Raw genomic sequence first — 18,062 nt, forward strand, 5'->3', positions numbered from 1 at the left:
ATGTTGGATTTCTTCGGATTTCTTGGTTCGTCTTCGGTTGAGCCACGATCACCTCTTTTATTCTTTCTGGGAGGCATTTACATTGAAGAAGGTAGATTACATCGTCAGGGAGCCAGATAGTGTATTTTCATAGGAGTAGGTGCCAGAGAGGGGTCATCTTTGGCAATGTTAGGCAGACACGATGAATACACGTCCGACCGCTGCGATTTCCCGCCAAAAGTCTTATATTACTGGACTTGGAGCGATTGACCTCTGACACGAGTTTCACATTAGAAAATATGTTTTTAAAGCGAGCGGAACGAGATTGTCGGGTCGCGAGGCGGCCCAGCTAGCGATAAAATCGCGGTGAGTCTTCGAACCGCGAGCCAAATTTTTATATAAGACGAAAGACTTCTTCGAAAGTCTAAAATATTACTTGAGAATATAAACAACAAATCTCTGTCGGCGGTGCGGTCCGGAAGGAAATCTTGTCGAGTCAATTTGACAGTTCTATTGTCTTTTGAAGAAAAAACAGATGACGCTCGCGCGTGCGCATAATCGGGACACTGTCCCTTTAATTCCGCGAAAATCTGAATATTGAACAGGAGTGTCTACCTTTGGAAGGGGGTTGATGTTAGCTTCTGTCCAAGCTGTCGGCCATGTGTAAGAGAACAGACTTGTTCCACAGAGCAGTCACCACAGGAGGTGGGGTTGTTCAATTGTCCCTCCAAACCCAAAACGGCAACCCATCAGGGCCAGTAGCTGTTTTTTAAATCTTGGATAATGCCATCATTACATGAAATTGCTGGAGCTCTGAGGGTGGGTGTGTTACGCAGTTTACCTCGAAAGGCACTGGTTTGACATAGTTCTCATCATTGCACAAATCCACAAATAATCATTAAGACCGCATAACGAGCCGTACTATCTTAGCGACCAAAAAACCCCTCAGTATCCTGCTGAGATAGCTGAGTAAAAGTCAGCTATCTCAGCTGGATACCCAGTAGCTTGCAACATTCCCTATTCCATTAATCTCTGATCGTATTTCGCATCTAATATGATAGAGGCGTCAATTTTCACGCCATCATGTCATCATCCTAGTGCGAGAAATATAAATATCGCGGTATAAAAGCGCGGTATCTAACAAAATGTACGGCTTTGGTTTCGGAAAAATAATTCAGTACCTTCTAAAAAGAAACATATCAAAGTCTGCGGTCGACCTCGTTGCAAATACACAAGAAAGAGCGATTAAATTTCTATAGTTCAACATTTCTCGATTTCCTTAGTGCTCCCCCTCCCCTACGCTGTGTAGTACATTTACATTGGTAAGATAAGATATCTTTTCCTCTACGGATGGAAATGCTGAACGTGTTATTTATCCTAGAAGCGCTCAGGTATAATATTATATGAAAGGACTTCTACCTGGATGAAACAGAAAGGATATAGAACAATTACCTAATTTTTACTCGGCTGCGGGTCGAAATACTGAACGTGTTTATCCTAGAAGCACTCAGGCATAATAACATCATGCCACGACTTCAACCTGGATGAACCAGAAAGGATATAGAACAACTGCCTATTTTTTTTTTCTACGCGTCGAAATGCTAAACGTGTTATATATCCTAGAAGCGCTCAGGCATAATTATATCATGCCAGGACTTCTACCTGGATGAATCATGAAGGATATAGAACAACTGCCTAATTTTTTCTCGGCTACGGGTCGAAACACTGAACGTGTTATATATCCTAGAAGCGCTCAGGCATAATTACATCATGTCAGGACTTCTACCTGGATGAACCAGAAAGGATATAGAACAATTACCTAATTTTTACTCGGCTGCGGGTCGAAATACTGAACGTGTTATATATCCTAGAAGCGCTCAGACTCAACTGGTTTGTATTAACTGACAGTTTTTTGAGTCATTCGATAACTTTTATAAAGTACACCCCTTATTAAAGAGCCCATTTTCATGATATGCTCAATGATGATTATCGAATTCTTTTAGTGTATAAAAAGGAAACCCATTTCTACGAGGAATGGGCGTCGGCGCTGGCAGGGAAAAATGTTTGCTTGACTAGTTTTCATTTGATTAACCTCTAACCCCTGATAAACACTGGAGCAGCAATGAGTATGTTTGAATTTGCATTCAAGTCACACAAGAACGAAATGGGATCTTAACACTGATCATATTAAATTCGCTCTACAATCATGCAATGTAATACTGCAATGTATACTTTTATCCTATTTCGTAGACTCTGGTGACAGTTCTGAAGATGATTATGGTGAGTACATACGCCATATTTGGTCTGAGTTGGGTTTGTTTTCAATTCTCTGAAAGGGCTGTCTTCGGCGGGGACTCTAGCCTGCGTAGCAAGCGTTTCCATACTGTTTCGGAGCAAAGAAAGACCGAGGAACGGGATCCTCGGGTTTTTGGCCACGCGGGAAATGACCTCCCCGCTTACTCGCGCCATTTTTCGCGGGGTCTTTGACTCTTGCTCCTCGTTTTTTGCTCCGAAACAGCACGGAAACGCTTGCTACGCAGGCTGCGGGTACTCTTCGGGTACAACGATAGAGGGTCACAGCTTTATCATTTCTTGAAACCGTCAAGTGTCCCCTCTTCTAATTAAAGTCAATTAGTTTTTCGTTTTATTTTGGTTTGTTTTTTTTTGCTGTTGTTGGTTTGTTTTTCGTACTACATCATCTTTAGTGATATATATAAAAAAATCTTTACCCAAGAATCAGAAGTTTGTAGATGATCACCCTCCGAGCAAAGCCTCCTTTTGTCTTTTTTCGCCAAAATCGAACAAGTTAAGAAAGGCTCTCCTGGCAGGATGATGGATGATACAAGTGTTTCTTCAAAGTAAATCTCGTTAGCCACCAGCGCAGGCAGTCAAATACCGAACCTTTTGAACTTACTACTACAATATTGCGGCTCCTCTCGTAGCAGGCACGTTGTGAAGTTCTGCCTAAAAGCACATCTCGCAAATGTTTCTATCCTTTAACGAAAAAATTCTTGTTGACTAATATTTAAATTTTATGTTCCAGATGACGTTTCATGTAAGACTGAGAAAGAGAAAATTCAAATGAGAAAATTCCAGGTCCACCTAGAAAACATTGGTGGAGATGTTGTTGTTGGAGGTCAATCGGCACAAAAATTCCGTAGTCGAAACAAAAGAGGTATTTTATGCGAAAACGAGTAACCCAAACAAACATTTTATTGCATGAGGAACGGGAGGAAAGTCAGAATTTTGAAACGAAAAATTAAACTGGGAAAGCTGCAGCTTAAGACCGATAAGCAGTTCTTGAGCTGAGCGAGGGTGTTTTAAGCCAATTCAGCTATAACTGACTTTTGGGTACTTCGATCCTCCTAGGTGGCGAGGACCATGGGCTACCGTGAGAGCAAGAAATTTCATTTTCTAAATATGGTTAAGATTTCTGTTTCCTTAGGGTGATTTTATCCACTCTCCTCCACCAATGCAAACTTCCCTGTGCTCCATTCCTGTCCCAGTTTTTTCGATTCCCCCCAGTCAACTTGCAGACCTTCGATGACAAGTCCTCCTCTTTGTGAACGTGGCCTTTACCAGCAGCTCTTTTCTTAATTCCTTAACAGATAATGTAATTAGTGGAGTGATCCAAGGGGGGTCACGGGAAGACATCACAACTCTCGTCACAGGGAAGCACTTATCCATAAGATAGCGCAGTTCCTTATTTAATATATTAGTTGCTGTTTAAAAAAGGGGGTATTGATCACAGATGTCTAAATTCTCTAAAACAGCATTTAGATCGGATTGGTTTAATTTTGTTCCCGGAGGAAGTATCACGCCCCAGTGGGTCAGTCTTTATCAGTGCTTGAAAGCGTAGGGGTCGTTGAACAGCTCAGGGTGGTTTGTGAGGCAGTCACCCAGGATGGAAGTCCTTCTAATGGCGAAATTCACCATGGGCACTAGGCCAGATGAAGTGGAAAGACAGTCCAGATGTAATCGGTTCAGATCACCTCCACAGAGTACTACCCCATTTGGATGTATATGTCTAAAAATGTATCAGAACGAGCGATGATGGGATCAATAAGATCGCCTTCATCATACTGAAAACTTGTAGGATCGTACAATCCAATGATTAGCATATGATGTCCTGACGGAAGTAGTAATTCCACACTCAGCATCTCGAAGGAGAATTCGCGATTAACATTCAAAATCTTCAAGTTTTCCCGCACATATACTGCAACTCCACCTTTCTTTCGTTTATCAGTTCCAGCCCAATCTCTATCCCTTCGATATATAGTATACCCCTCAATAGCAACAGTACTGTCAGGTTTCTGTCTGCAAAGATGCGTCTCTGAAATAACGTTAACGCCGATTTCTTACGATCGAAAATCTGCCGCCAGAGCTAAAGATGCTCGTACTCTATTCTTGATCTAATCAAGACTACAGGTGTTAAGGTGTTAAGACAAAAACATTTGCAATAAGATTTCAAAATTATCGATATCAATATAAGAATTGATGAAATAAGTCTTCAATGCATTCTTAAAGGATAAAAGACTATTTCTCCTTTTAATTTCATAAGGCAGACCGTTCGACAACTTTACACTGCTGAAGCTTAAAGACCTTCCCCCGTCGGTGATGTGCTGAAACTTTGAGCACACAAAGTTATATTGTCCTGTATTGGCTATGTCTCGTCTTTGTACCGTGCACAGTTTTGTTCGTAGTTAAGAGATCAGCAATGTTCAAGGGCGATTCGTCTTGCCATACCTTAAAGCAAAACACACTTCTTTAACTTAACGTCATCACAATTACCTCGCTAAAGTAAGGACTTAAGTATGGGAGGTTCGTAACGAGGCTTTTTTTTTTTTTTCACATTTATCGTTAAATTTTGATCCCTGATTTCAATATCTTGATCCCTGATCTCTTGAAAATTTGTCTATCCCTGGATTCAGCGCAAACGCGGAATCTGTGTTGGATGAACTGTGTTGATGCGTTGTTGCTCGATAAAGCCTGAAAGTGTCGGTCGATTTCTTTTAGCATTCACTGACTCCAGCCTGAAATTTCAGTTAGCTTTCTCTACCCCCCTAAACCGAGGTGGGCGCACTGGAGAGTTAAGTTTAACTCCAATCAGTTCTTCGAGTTATCATCATTTCTGTCATAAAGTTCCATTTTAGACCTTGTAGACGGGTCTCATATAGAGCGATGGTAGCAGACTTTTCGTTTTGGTTCTTGTTACACATTTAATAACTCTTCCTTTTAAAACGTGATCAATTCAATTACATACAAAAATAACACACACACAAACAAGCAAAAGAAAACGTCAGTAAGATCTGCTGATCAACCCTAGGATGAGTGAGGCTTTTTCTAGCTAACTTCGTCTAGGTCTTCGCCTTGGCAACATCAGTTGACAAAGTCAGTTCAGCCGCATCTTTAGTCGTACCTCACCATCTGACTATCCTCTCACGAAAATGTGGTCATAACATCTGTTATTGGTAATGATATAACAACTGTAAATGTTGTTTGTAAATAGGACTTTGTGGAATAGTACATTCAGTTTTTATTTTTAGCTGCTTTATGTTTGTTGAGGGCCATGCGTACATAATATATGTGGATTTCACGTTTGATCAGTATTTATGTTGTCATACTGTAATGTACGTTATCGTCTGTTATTAGTTGTTGTAATAGTAAATATATATATATATATATATATATATATATATATATATTTGTGTACAGCAGCTGTACCCAAGCTATTTTGCAATTAGGAAATGTTCTATTACTTTATTGCAAAACCTGGAGAAAAAAATAAAAGCAAAACGATAACCAAGAACTATTATAAGCAAAAACTGACAAAGTTTATAATACTAAATAATAAAATATTTATATAGCGCTTATACTTTTCAGTGCTAGGCGCTAAGTTTGTACGCGAACGTTCAGAACCGAGAGGGAGTTCCATGATGTATCCGGCAATACCACCAAGAAAACTACGAGACCACGTAACAGGAGGCGGAAGAGCAAGTTACGAAAGTGCAGCACGGAGATTGCCTGTAAAGATAGCCCCATTAATTCCACTTAGAGGAAAGGAGGTCGAGGCCAAACTCCCCCAGAGGAGAGTTACCTATATCTATGAACCACAAGACCAGGAAGAGGTTCAAGATAAGCCTTACAAGGACGCAACAGGTAGCGAAAGTACAAGTTACATCCAGTGTAAGTATGTGCTAGTGATATTAGTTAGAAAGCTTAGAAAAACAAGTCGTTAGATGGAAAGCATAGTATAAATGTTGGCGGCAGTTTTTCAAACTAGTTAATTAGTTGGTAACAGGGCCTGTCAAACGGCTAAAATTTGCATTCTTGAGCTTAAAAAATCGCCAAACATAGTCTCACATACATCAACAAACTTCATTTATTCTCGGCCAATTTTTAAATCTGCATACAGTTAAAGGGGCTATGTCACGCTATTTGATCTCTCTTTAAAAAAGCTGTCTTCACATCAGTTGATCGAATTACAAAAATAATGGTCCAGTTTTGTGATTGAAGACTATATTTAGACATTCAAACTGTTTCCTGTAGTCGGTTGCAAAGGATGGAAAGAATAGACTTGGACTGAAATTTGAATGCTTCCTCGTAAAAGTTTTTTTGTTTCTTATGTCTAACGGAAGCCATATGTCCAGCCCTGGTCATGAAATCCACTGTTTCTAATCAGTTCTCAACGTAGTTCCACACTTCTGCGGTAGAAGTGTGGAAAAATCTGACAAAGTCGGTATTTTCCCATAGTCACGAACCCCCTGCTATTCTATATTTAGCTCTTCACTTCTCACAGGTGTGGAAGTAAGAGTGGAAAAATCCGACAAAGTCTGTGGATATTGTCACACTTTACTCATAGTCATGAACTCTTCATCATTATTATTTTTTTTAGGATGTTTGTTTTCAAAGCGTTTACTCTATTGTATTACTGTGCTCGCGTCAGCTTACCAGATGTGCCTGGTCCAAGTAAAATGACATACTTGGAATGAAATTGTATCAAAACCGAGTGTTCATTTACGATCAGACACCTACGATACCTTTCGTATAGCAAAGGGGATGGGGGGGGGGGGGGGGGTAGTTAGGAAGGCTTTCCATACTCTTCCTCTTGCTGAAGACCCACCCGACTAATGGAACTCTTATAAACCTTTTATGAATCGTTTTCCTGTTCTGATGTAAGCCATCTGTTACTTCCACTAGACCGAGCTCAGTCTAGCAAAAACGAAAGCTCCCAGTTGGTAACAGAGAATCTTGGACGTATCATCACTCGTAAAGGTGGCGAAGTGTCTGGAAAACTTGTCCTTTTGAAGATTCCTGCTAGAGCAGTTAACCATCCAGTGTCTGTACAGGTGACGAAGGAGGATCCTTCCAAATACTATGGTCTAATACTTCAAAGGAATCTCGAGAACGATGTCAGACTTTGTGCACCCATCTTAAAGCTGCAACCCCGCGGCTGTCGGTTCAGAAAACCTGTAACGTTGTCAACCACTTACAGTATTCATGATTGCAGGTGTGAAGACTTTCTTATTTTGCATGGCACAAAAGAGAGGGACGGAGAGATCACTTGGCAAGATTTGACTCAAAATGCAAGTATAGAGAAAACGTTTGCAAGTGTACGGGTAACTATTGAGATTAAAGGTTTCTCAATAATTGCAGCATTTCTGAGATTGTCTGTGATCCGCACCAAAGACATCGTAACAAGATTTAATTTGTTAGCATTCAGTTTTGCGATGACAGCGTTGGTAAGTTCGCAGAAAGATGAACTAGTTCTTCTTTTTGTAAGCCAAGACGTTTACAACGAAACTTTCTACAGAAATCACGAGAGCTCCGCCTTGGTGCAGTTGAAGGCGCAAGGATTCACCGAAGTCCATGTGCGTTCCATCGGTGAACAGGATGAAAAACGCATCTACAATAGTGAGAAACTTCAAGTTTCTATTTGCCTTGGGGAAGACTACAAGTTTCTTGACGGTGAAAGTTATAATTTTCATTTTGCTGTCGAGTCGTATGTCTGGTGGAACACGGGACACATTATTAAACTTTCTCTAGGAAACACTAGAGATGTCAGAATTCTTTGCGGAAAGATCAGTATAGAGGGACAATACGGACATAGAAGCCAGAAGCATTTTTGCGAAACGGGTAGGTTATTTACCTACACTTCTTCTTATATAATGATAGCAACAACAATGATTTAGTGATAATCAGTATTCACGTCATAATAATGGCGGCAACGATTAACAAAATGATCATCTGTCCATGCCCATGCCCCCCTCACCATCATTATCAAGTCTTCTTGGGCAATGTCGCGCCACACACGTTACTATCCTGTATGCCTGCTTTTAATTCTTTCGAAAAGGCAAGACTAGTGTCCCTTCTGCGGGAGTCAACGTAAGTTAGCATTTGTCTCCCACGTGAAGCTTGGCCTTGTTGTAATTATCCGACAAGACCAACCCATTCACTTGCAAGTCCTCTTGCCTAATGCAGTGATCAGCCATTTGGAATCAGTATGCTCTTTTTTGCGGATAGCAAGGGGATATTTCCATAGAGATCAACGTTCCCAACGTGGGCCTTCCATAAAACATGCATATGACATAAGGACACCAACCCACGAAAACCCACGGCCTCACCAGTATCTCAAACATGCGCACAGCCATATCACCCGGGCAGTGGCAACCATGGCCAGCTGTTTCCCCCTTATTAGGGCACATCAGCATGACATAGCTGTGCGGCATGACCGTGGGCTTGCGTGAGGTACGTATATACTGGCCAGTCTGTTGGTGGTGTCCGTGTGTCACTTGCTTTACGTTTGTCTAACATTCATATCCATATCATGCAGGCAAATTTTGAATGAATTTGTCCGGTTACTGAGGTCGAATGCATGAATAAGCCATCGACCCGAGATTCTTTCTGTAACAAAAGATCTACTGAGAACCACTGCAATAGTGTGAATAGCCTGCTAGCAAGCTCTCCAGGGAGGACACGGTGGGTGGAAAGACAGGATGCCCTCCCCTCCGAACTCACCTTCGAGAGCTTATTAGCGGGCTTAAGAGGCAGACGTATTGGGAAACCCAAAAAAGTAACATCGCGGCCAAAAATAAAATCCTTTCAGTAAACAGGGCCTATCTGGAAAAATATATAGGAGATTAAGGCCTGTTTGCAAACTCCAGGTAATAATTGCACTTGCTGTTTTAATTTCTTACTCCTAGAATTTATAAAATTTAATGTTACAGATCTGAATGGATATGTGATGGAACTAATGGGAGCAAAGGGTGAAATTTGTAACTTCCGACCGATTGCCCAGAAGTTAATGATGCCCACAAGGCGAGTTGATCAAGTTCTGAAGTCCTGGAAGAACGAAGACCAACAGCTGGAGTTAATACTGCAGTACTGGATGAATGAAAACGAAGTTTTGGACGGTCACCAGGCTTTAAGAAAAGATCTTGAAGGTCTACGGCACGGTTAGTTGACGTAAGCTTAGTTCCTTCTCTATATGCTTGTTAATTGATTGTTTATGACTTTCTCCTTCGCTTAACAGAAGAATCAACAGGGGCACCTAACGTCAATTTTTGCAAAATATATGTTCAGAAGACGATTTGAGATCTAGAATTTTCGGAACATTGGTTGTAACATTTCTTGCTTGCCTGCCTCTCCTAGGATTTTCGAAGGTCTAAAACATGGTATAATTGCCCATTTTTAACGGATTTTCACCCTAAAAAGGTTGCCTAGAATTTTCGGGAGCCTTTTTTTTCTGGCTGAAATTTTCGAAAGGTAAGTTTTGATCCCTATAACTTTCGGATCACTAGACTTTCAGCTAGGAAATCCGAACAGATGAAAACTTTTTAGGGGATAAAAATATGCCTATATCTACCGTTTAAACACTAAAAAAACGTTTAACAATGCTGTGTTTAAGTGGTTTTGAACTATACTCTCGTTGGGTGCCCCTGAATCAAATTTAAATTCGATATAACAAGGATAAGAGGAAATGCCTTCGTCACAGTTCCCTTTTTTACGACAAAATTAAGGGTAATTAAAGTGCACTGTTTGGAAGTAATGGGTATGATTATGAGAAAATAACTAAGGTACTGTTTATATAATAATAATAATAAATAATAATAATAATAATAGTAATAATAATAATAATAATTTAATCACTTATATTGCGCAGGTATCAAGCGCCATAATATGGCTCTTGGCAGGTATTCATAAAAATGATCAAATGCGCCTTACAAACTACAAACCTATTTACAATAAGCAAAACAATAAAAATATATACACTTCCGCCATAAAAATGTAAATTATCGATATGTAACAATTAAAATTCATTCAACCATAAGGAAACTTAAAAAGATACGTCTTAAAATTGCTCTTAAAAGTATACAAGTTTGGAATATCGCGAAGCTCACGCGGAAGAGCATTCCATAACTTGGGCGCAGCCACCTGGAAAGACCTATCGCCTAGTGTGACCTTAGTTCTAACTGTTGACGATGCTATACAGAAACGTTGAACCAGAAAGAGAGTCACCCTCCCAGACGGCTCAACGTCAGCGAGCGTTTTATGAGGACAAAGTTGATCCCTTTGCCCTAGCCAACTCCACTCGCGGATGCTTGACCGACAAGTTTACCAAGTTTCAAGTTTATTTATTATATATAAAAGACTTATTACCTACAAATCTGACTGACCTGCAGGTAGCTAAAAGTAATCGAGGCCGGTCAGTCTCACAAGTTTTAAAATATTACTGATGTCAAAAAAAGAGATTAACAAAGTAACAGTTTTTATAAAAAAAAAGGAGAGAAATGAATAAGTAATATGGTTCCACATTAAACCAAAAAAAGGAAAACTAATCAAAGGACAAAAAAAAAGAAACAATTATGATGATAGGTACTAGTTACATAATTATAGAGAGAAGAGTTGTAAGTTAATATTTTTTTTATTTGTATTTTGTCGCTATCTATATAGACTCTATATACTTAGCTGTCTTCGGTTTTCAGTATATTTAATAAAGCTCCTTTAAGTTTTTTTCTGAAGGACTTCCTTGATATGAGTTTTAAGCTTTTTGGTATCTCATTCCATATCTTTGCGCCAACACGAGAAATGAAATGCCACCGACATGACTGAGTTGACCCTGCTGGGTGAGCCAAGTGTTTATGGAGAAAAGTTTGCCCAGGAGGGTGACTCTAGTATCGAAAAAGGGTCAATCGGCTAGGTGTGTCACCCTTCTAGCCGAGTCAACGTTTTGTTTCCACGTTTTGTAGGGAAATATAGGCGAAGTTGGCTCGCTTAGGGTAACTCGGGTCGGTAAGTAACCCTTCCACCTGGGACAAGTTTTCTTTACATAAACGGGGTCTAAAAATGTAATGTTCAACTTCTTCATCATGTGTACATTACACCATAAATGTTCACTTTTTCATAAGGCGTTTGGACATCAAAGACTTTTTAGGGAGATGTTGGACGTTTCTTAATGTGACACAGTCCGGGATGGTTATCAAATTTGATGACCACGTTACGTCACAGTGAAGTCTCAAAAAGATAAAGTTATCTCGACGTTTCACTGCACAAGAATGTTTCCTGGCTGTTAATGTCTGAAATTTCACACAATAACTTTTATTTAAGGTACATTTCACTTGCAATTTCATTAGTTTGCAGAGTCATGCAAAGAGGTCAGATGCATGTCAGACACTTAAGAGAACTTGCAGCCACGATTTCTGGCTTAAAACACGAAAATTGTGATCTGGCGAAGAATCTTAAGTGCAAAATTCAAACTCTTTGCAAGTCGATGTTTCAGGACTGCTGCATTGAGTTGGAACATCTCTCGGACAAGATAAAAAGAGCGGCCTCTTCTACAAACCACGTTGATTATCTGGAAATGCATGGTGCCTTACCCAAAGATGTTGCGCTAATTTACCAACGAATATGCTCACCCACGACTGGATTGCCTAAGTCCATAATTGAAAGTTTTCTTTTGGTAGTTCCGCAACTGATTCAAACCGTGAAAGAGGTTTACGTTTATAAAGAGATCTTACAAGTTCAAAATGGCCTGAGAGGCCTTCCGGATAAAGTGTTGGAACAGTTTGTGTCAGATGTTCGAGATGCTGAGAGGAATAACAAAGTTCGGCCGCTAGTAGGTCAGATGTGCAAAGTTCTTGAAGATTTGTGTCTTGAAAATTGTGGAAAAAGGTCTACCGCTGAAATTGAAAGGTGGGCCAAAGGCTTAGCTCTTCTTTCCATGCTGGAATTCCTCAAGCCTTTCTTCCAGTACTGCCCCCAAGATATTAGGTTGCACACGAGATTAGAACTGTTTTCAGGCAATCTCAGAGACATCATGCTAGAATTGATGGATGTTGAGGACGAGGCTTTCGTGCGAGATCTTTCTGATGTGGTTCTTAGTCTAATTGCCTTTGCTCAATTTGACCCATCGAAGCTGGTTAGGTTTGAACTCCTCGACATAACAGGTGCGCTTCTGGACTGTAATGCGATTGAGAATTTGAAGTACGACAGGCATCACGACTCTTACTCTCAGCATTTTTATATAAGGAACGAATCGGATGGCGAGCTACAGGTTCATGCAGTTGCATGTGTCCTCATCGATGGCCGTATTTGCAAAATTGGAGCCTTCCAGTCAGTGGTTTTGCTTCGTCCTTCTGGGGAACCTGTGTTTGACAAATGCATGACGCCTTTTTGTGGCGTCACCGTGGCAAAGCAGAAAGATAAAGATTCTGAAAATTTTCGGATGGTACTTTGTTCAACCCAAAAGGAGAAACTTTCTGACGCACTAGACGTACTAAGGGGAGAATTGAGTGAAGACTTTATAGATTTCAAGAAATCGGTAATCACTCCTTGCCACCTTACAATGCGCTCTGTTCCTGGGAAGAAGGATGCAGTTTTGAGTCTCCGCCTGGTGTACAAGTGGGGATCCGAGGCAGTCTCTGTAGACAGCAGTGATTTTTTACCTTTTGCAGATTCCACCGCTGATGGCGCCTGGATACCAGAAGTACAACTTAAGGGTAATATATATTTTTTTATATCTAAAGGACAATGGTGTACATTCATAGACATATGCTATAGGCGGACCGTGTTAGCTTCTGGTAAAACTGCGCTAAATGTTCCTCTCAGTACAATGTTGCATCTTTTCTGGCTTTGCAATTGCTAATTAAACAGGTCGCCTTTTCCTTCTTAAAAGTTGATTGGTAAACAGTTCTAGCGATGATATATGTCCTAGAGTGGATTCATTTTTCAAGCTTAAAGGAGCAAAAACACACTGGAAAAAAAGAAAACCTTGAAATAATGACTCAGTTTTAAAATTACTGTACATTTATACCTCAACTAGAAGTGTATGTCTTTGGCTTTTAATGGCCAGGATGGAAAAGGATCGCGGCATGAAAAAATTGGGCAACTTTTTTCAAGTTAAGCTCGACTAATGACCAAAAAACCAATCATGCTTTGTTTTCTCTTTGACAGAATCACTTAATATCTCTCTTAAGAGAAAAGATGACTGAGAATACTTAGTAATATTTTCAGCTCAGTTTAGACCAACTCGCCATGACAGACCCCGTTTAATTTTAACCAATTCACATTCTCCAGACTGATCCCCATACATTTTCTTAAAAGAAAAAGTTGAGAGAATTTGATAAAAGATTAAAGTATTTCCTCATTAATTCTCGTGGCCTTTTTTCTAGCTGATATATTGATTTTTAGGTAAAAATTGATGTTTGCTCACTTTTGGGACTTCAGGGCTTAAATGCTTTGCAAATTTCATCGGGCTATACGTTTATTTTTCACATGAATCCACCCCTAATGTCCACATCACCAATTCTCGCTTACCGGAATTTTCTGATTGGAAATCGGTGTGCTGTGTCTGATACAGTACTTACATGTACATGCTTTGTTAAGGTATAAAGAAGTTATAGTAAGTAGGATTGCTTCTTTGCTTATAATCAGGTTTGACAGGTCCAGATGAACTGGCTGAAAAGGCACGCTCAGCTCTCGTTCAGGCCAGCGGTGTTGGAAATACCTTTCCATTGGATACGTTTGATACACAGGGGATGCGAAAGCACACAGTAATAAATTGCGAGAAAATAGGTGAGAATTATCAAAGGAATCGTTTATGTTTAATCAACGAATATGCTGAAGACTTGCTACATTTCGCTTTAACAGGGTTCCTCTATCCATGGCGACGGAATTCCTAAAGAACTAAAATAACGCTCTCTTCATATAATCACTCAAAATTCTTTGCACGCCGCCCTGATTTTGTAGCCAAGTGAAGGAAAATAACTTCCATTGAACGGCAGTTAATTTTCACGTCGTTTTTCTTCTGTGAGGGTATATTTTCTTCCTTTCAAGACATTTAATAGTTTTTGAAAAACAACCAAGCGTGCAATTGCAAAGCAGTTTAGTTGAACGTGGCCGAAATGTTTTCGACACCGAGGGATTTACAGGCAACGCGTATAGCTCGGGTTGGTTGAAAAATGGTTAACTTTTACCTACATGTACCTGTCGTTAACCTCACAAATTTCAAGCAAAACTTCCCAGTCTGGAAACGTGTGACTGAAGCTTAATATATCAAGTATTGCTTACTACGAATTTTCAGAGACCAGGTTATGACCAGTTATGTTAACCCAAAATAACAATGCAAGATATTCAAAAAGAAAGAGAATCATGCCTCGGAAAAAATAAATTATCCAGTTGACAAGCGTTACCTGGCCTTCGAGTACGGAGCTGGAGAAGGCTTGGGATTTAGGTTACAAGGCACGTTTTTGTGTTTTTAAAAGGGAGGGATGTCAAACTTATAACCGCAAGATGGGCAGCCTCATTGACGTGTTTTTTGCCTACTAGCACTCTATTGCATTTTGGGAGTCGAATAATTTAGCCAGCATACTCGGAGACCCAGGGGCTGTCAATCGGGTCGGGAAAAACGGCGGCAAAAACCCGACTGCTCTCCTCCCCGCCGGGTCTCCGACAATACTTAGCCACTTGTTAGTGTGATTAGTGGGAAACACAGCCCACTAAGCTTAATAAAAGGCTAAACAGATACAGTGGAGCGTTAATAAACGAAACCCTATATAACAAAGTCCTTCGAATGACGAACGATTTTCTTTACCCCATTAACAGTAAAATATATGAAAAATAACCTCGAAGTGAGGAATCCTCGTTACACAGAACAAATTTTGCCATTCCAGTGGCCATTCCTTATATCGAGGTTCCACTGTAGTACTAGCTAATACATCTTGTTACTTTTATTTCTTGCTCCAGAGTACCACTTTCACAAGACCGACAACCACATGAAAGGCCACGTTTGTGTGGTTGGAGACCAAACCACCTTGAACGACCAGTCATCCAGTCAACGGTATAAGCTGCTTGCATAATTAAAAGTGCCATGTGAAAGTACTGTTGAAGAGGTTTCATTTGAATGGTAACACCTCAGGATTTTATCCACAGACTCAAAAGTTAGAAGTACATACTAAATAAGTAGTACCATGTGAAAGTACTGCTGAAGAGGTTTCATTTGAATGGTAACACCTCAGGATTTTATCCACAGACTCAAAAATTAAGAACTACATACTAAATAAATAGTACCATGTGAAAGTACTGCTGAAGAGGTTTCATTTGAATGGTAACACCTCAGGATTTTATCCACAGACTCAAAAGTTAAGAACTACATACTAAATAAATAGTACCATGTGAAAGTACTGTTGAAGAGGTTTCATTTGAATGGTAACACCCCATATGAAAAATAACCTCGAAGTGAGGAATCCTCGTTACACAGAACAAATTTTGCCATTCCAGTGGCCATTCCTTATATCGAGGTTCCACTGTAGTACTAGCTAATACATCTTGTTACTTTTATTTCTTGCTCCAGAGTACCACTTTCACAAGACCGACAACCACATGAAAGGCCACGTTTGTGTGGTTGGAGACCAAACCACCTTGAACGACCAGTCATCCAGTCAACGGTATAAGCTGCTTGCATAATTAAAAGTGCCATGTGAAAGTACTGTTGAAGAGGTTTCATTTGAATGGTAACACCTCAGGATTTTATCCACAGACTCAAAAGTTAGAAGTACATACTAAATAAGTAGTACCATGTGAAAGTACTGCTGAAGAGGTTTCATTTGAATGGTAACACCTCAGGATTTTATCCACAGACTCAAAAATTAAGAACTACATACTAAATAAATAGTACCATGTGAAAGTACTGCTGAAGAGGTTTCATTTGAATGGTAACACCTCAGGATTTTATCCACAGACTCAAAAGTTAAGAACTACATACTAAATAAATAGTACCATGTGAAAGTACTGTTGAAGAGGTTTCATTTGAATGGTAACACCCCATATGAAAAATAACCTCGAAGTGAGGAATCCTCGTTACACAGAACAAATTTTGCCATTCCAGTGGCCATTCCTTATATCGAGGTTCCACTGTAGTACTAGCTAATACATCTTGTTACTTTTATTTCTTGCTCCAGAGTACCACTTTCACAAGACCGACAACCACATGAAAGGCCACGTTTGTGTGGTTGGAGACCAAACCACCTTGAACGACCAGTCATCCAGTCAACGGTATAAGCTGCTTGCATAATTAAAAGTGCCATGTGAAAGTACTGTTGAAGAGGTTTCATTTGAATGGTAACACCTCAGGATTTTATCCACAGACTCAAAAGTTAGAAGTACATACTAAATAAGTAGTACCATGTGAAAGTACTGCTGAAGAGGTTTCATTTGAATGGTAACACCTCAGGATTTTATCCACAGACTCAAAAATTAAGAACTACATACTAAATAAATAGTACCATGTGAAAGTACTGCTGAAGAGGTTTCATTTGAATGGTAACACCTCAGGATTTTATCCACAGACTCAAAAGTTAAGAACTACATACTAAATAAATAGTACCATGTGAAAGTACTGTTGAAGAGGTTTCATTTGAATGGTAACACCTCAGGATTTTATCCACAGACTCAAAAGTTAAGAACTACATATTAAATAAATAGTACCATGTGAAAGTACTGCTGAAGAGGTTTCATTTGAATGGTAACACCTCAGGATTTTATCCACAGACTCAAAAGTTAAGAACTACATACTAAATAAATAGTACCATGTGAAAGTACTGCTGAAGAGGTTTCATTTGAATGGTAACACCTCAGGATTTGATCCACAGACTCAAAAGTTAGAAGTACATACTAAATAAGTAGTACCACGTGAAAGTACTGCTGAAGAGGTTTCATTTGAATGGTAACACCTCAGGATTTTATCCACAGACTCAAAAGTTAGAAGTACATACTAAATAAGTAGTACCACGTGAAAGTACTGCTGAAGAGGTTTCATTTGAATGGTAACACCTCAGGATTTTATCCACAGACTCAAAAGTTAGAACTACATACTAAATAAATAGCACCACGTGAAAGTACTGCTGAAGAGGTTTCATTTGAATGGTAACACCTCAGGATTTTATCCACAGACTCAAAAGTTAGAAGTACATACTAAATAAGTAGTACCATGTGAAAGTACTGCTGAAGAGGTTTCATTTGAATGGTAACACCTCAGGATTTTATCCACAGACTCAAAAGTTAAGAACAACGTACTAAATAACTAGTACCATGTGAAAATACTGCTGAAGAGGTTTCATTTGAATGGTAACATCATAGGATTTCATCCACAGACTTAAAAGTTAGAACAACATACCAAATAAATAGTACCATGTGAAAGTACTGCTGAAGAGGTTTCATTTGAATGGTAACACCTCAGGATTTTATCCACAGGCTCAAAAGTTAGAACTACGCGCTGAATGAATAGTACCATGTGAAAGTACACTGAAGAGGCTTAATTTGAATGGTCGCAACGTACGATTTGGTCCGCAAACTAAAAAGTTACGACTATATTACATGTTTCTTTCTGACGCATAACTGTCATAAATAGCACATCTGAACATTTTTCAGTGTGAGTGAAAATAAAATGAAAACCTTTTTCATGTTTTGTTTATTTTTAGGGCTCTTCAAGAAGGAACGGCATCTGATCCAATGAGGCATATTACCGATGGGCGAAGATAAACAAAACGAAAAAAACTGTTTTAGAACCCTGAAAGGTCGATTTTCAT

The 18,062-nt window shown here is 39.6% G+C and overlaps 1 protein-coding gene across 1 annotated transcript; it reads left to right on the plus strand.

The window, feature by feature from the left end:
* LOC140945501 (uncharacterized) lies at positions 1-15,452 on the plus strand. The gene is made up of 9 exons (XM_073394519.1): positions 1-91; positions 2,230-2,259; positions 3,023-3,154; positions 5,863-6,165; positions 7,180-8,115; positions 9,207-9,434; positions 11,613-12,977; positions 13,912-14,052; positions 15,223-15,452. The coding sequence occupies exons 1-9, from the start codon at positions 1-3 to the stop codon at positions 15,333-15,335; spliced, it is 3,339 nt and encodes a 1,112-aa protein (XP_073250620.1). The 3' UTR covers positions 15,336-15,452.
* The last annotated feature ends 2,610 nt before the right edge of the window (positions 15,453-18,062 follow it).

Source organism: Porites lutea, chromosome 8 (genome assembly GCF_958299795.1).
Source record: "Porites lutea chromosome 8, jaPorLute2.1, whole genome shotgun sequence".
Classification (NCBI taxonomy): Eukaryota; Metazoa; Cnidaria; class Anthozoa; order Scleractinia; family Poritidae; genus Porites; species Porites lutea.

What these genes read in the sequence shown, in the direction of transcription:
- LOC140945501 (XM_073394519.1), top strand. Translation starts at nt 1, where the DNA reads ATGTTGGATTTCTTCGGATTTCTTGGTTCGTCTTCGGTTGAGCCACGA. An exon ending in AGGCATTTACATTGAAGAAG is followed by an intron (nt 92 to 2,229) that starts GTAGATTACATC and finishes CCTATTTCGTAG; the next exon opens with ACTCTGGTGACAGTTCTGAA. An exon ending in CAGTTCTGAAGATGATTATG is followed by an intron (nt 2,260 to 3,022) that starts GTGAGTACATAC and finishes TTTATGTTCCAG; the next exon opens with ATGACGTTTCATGTAAGACT.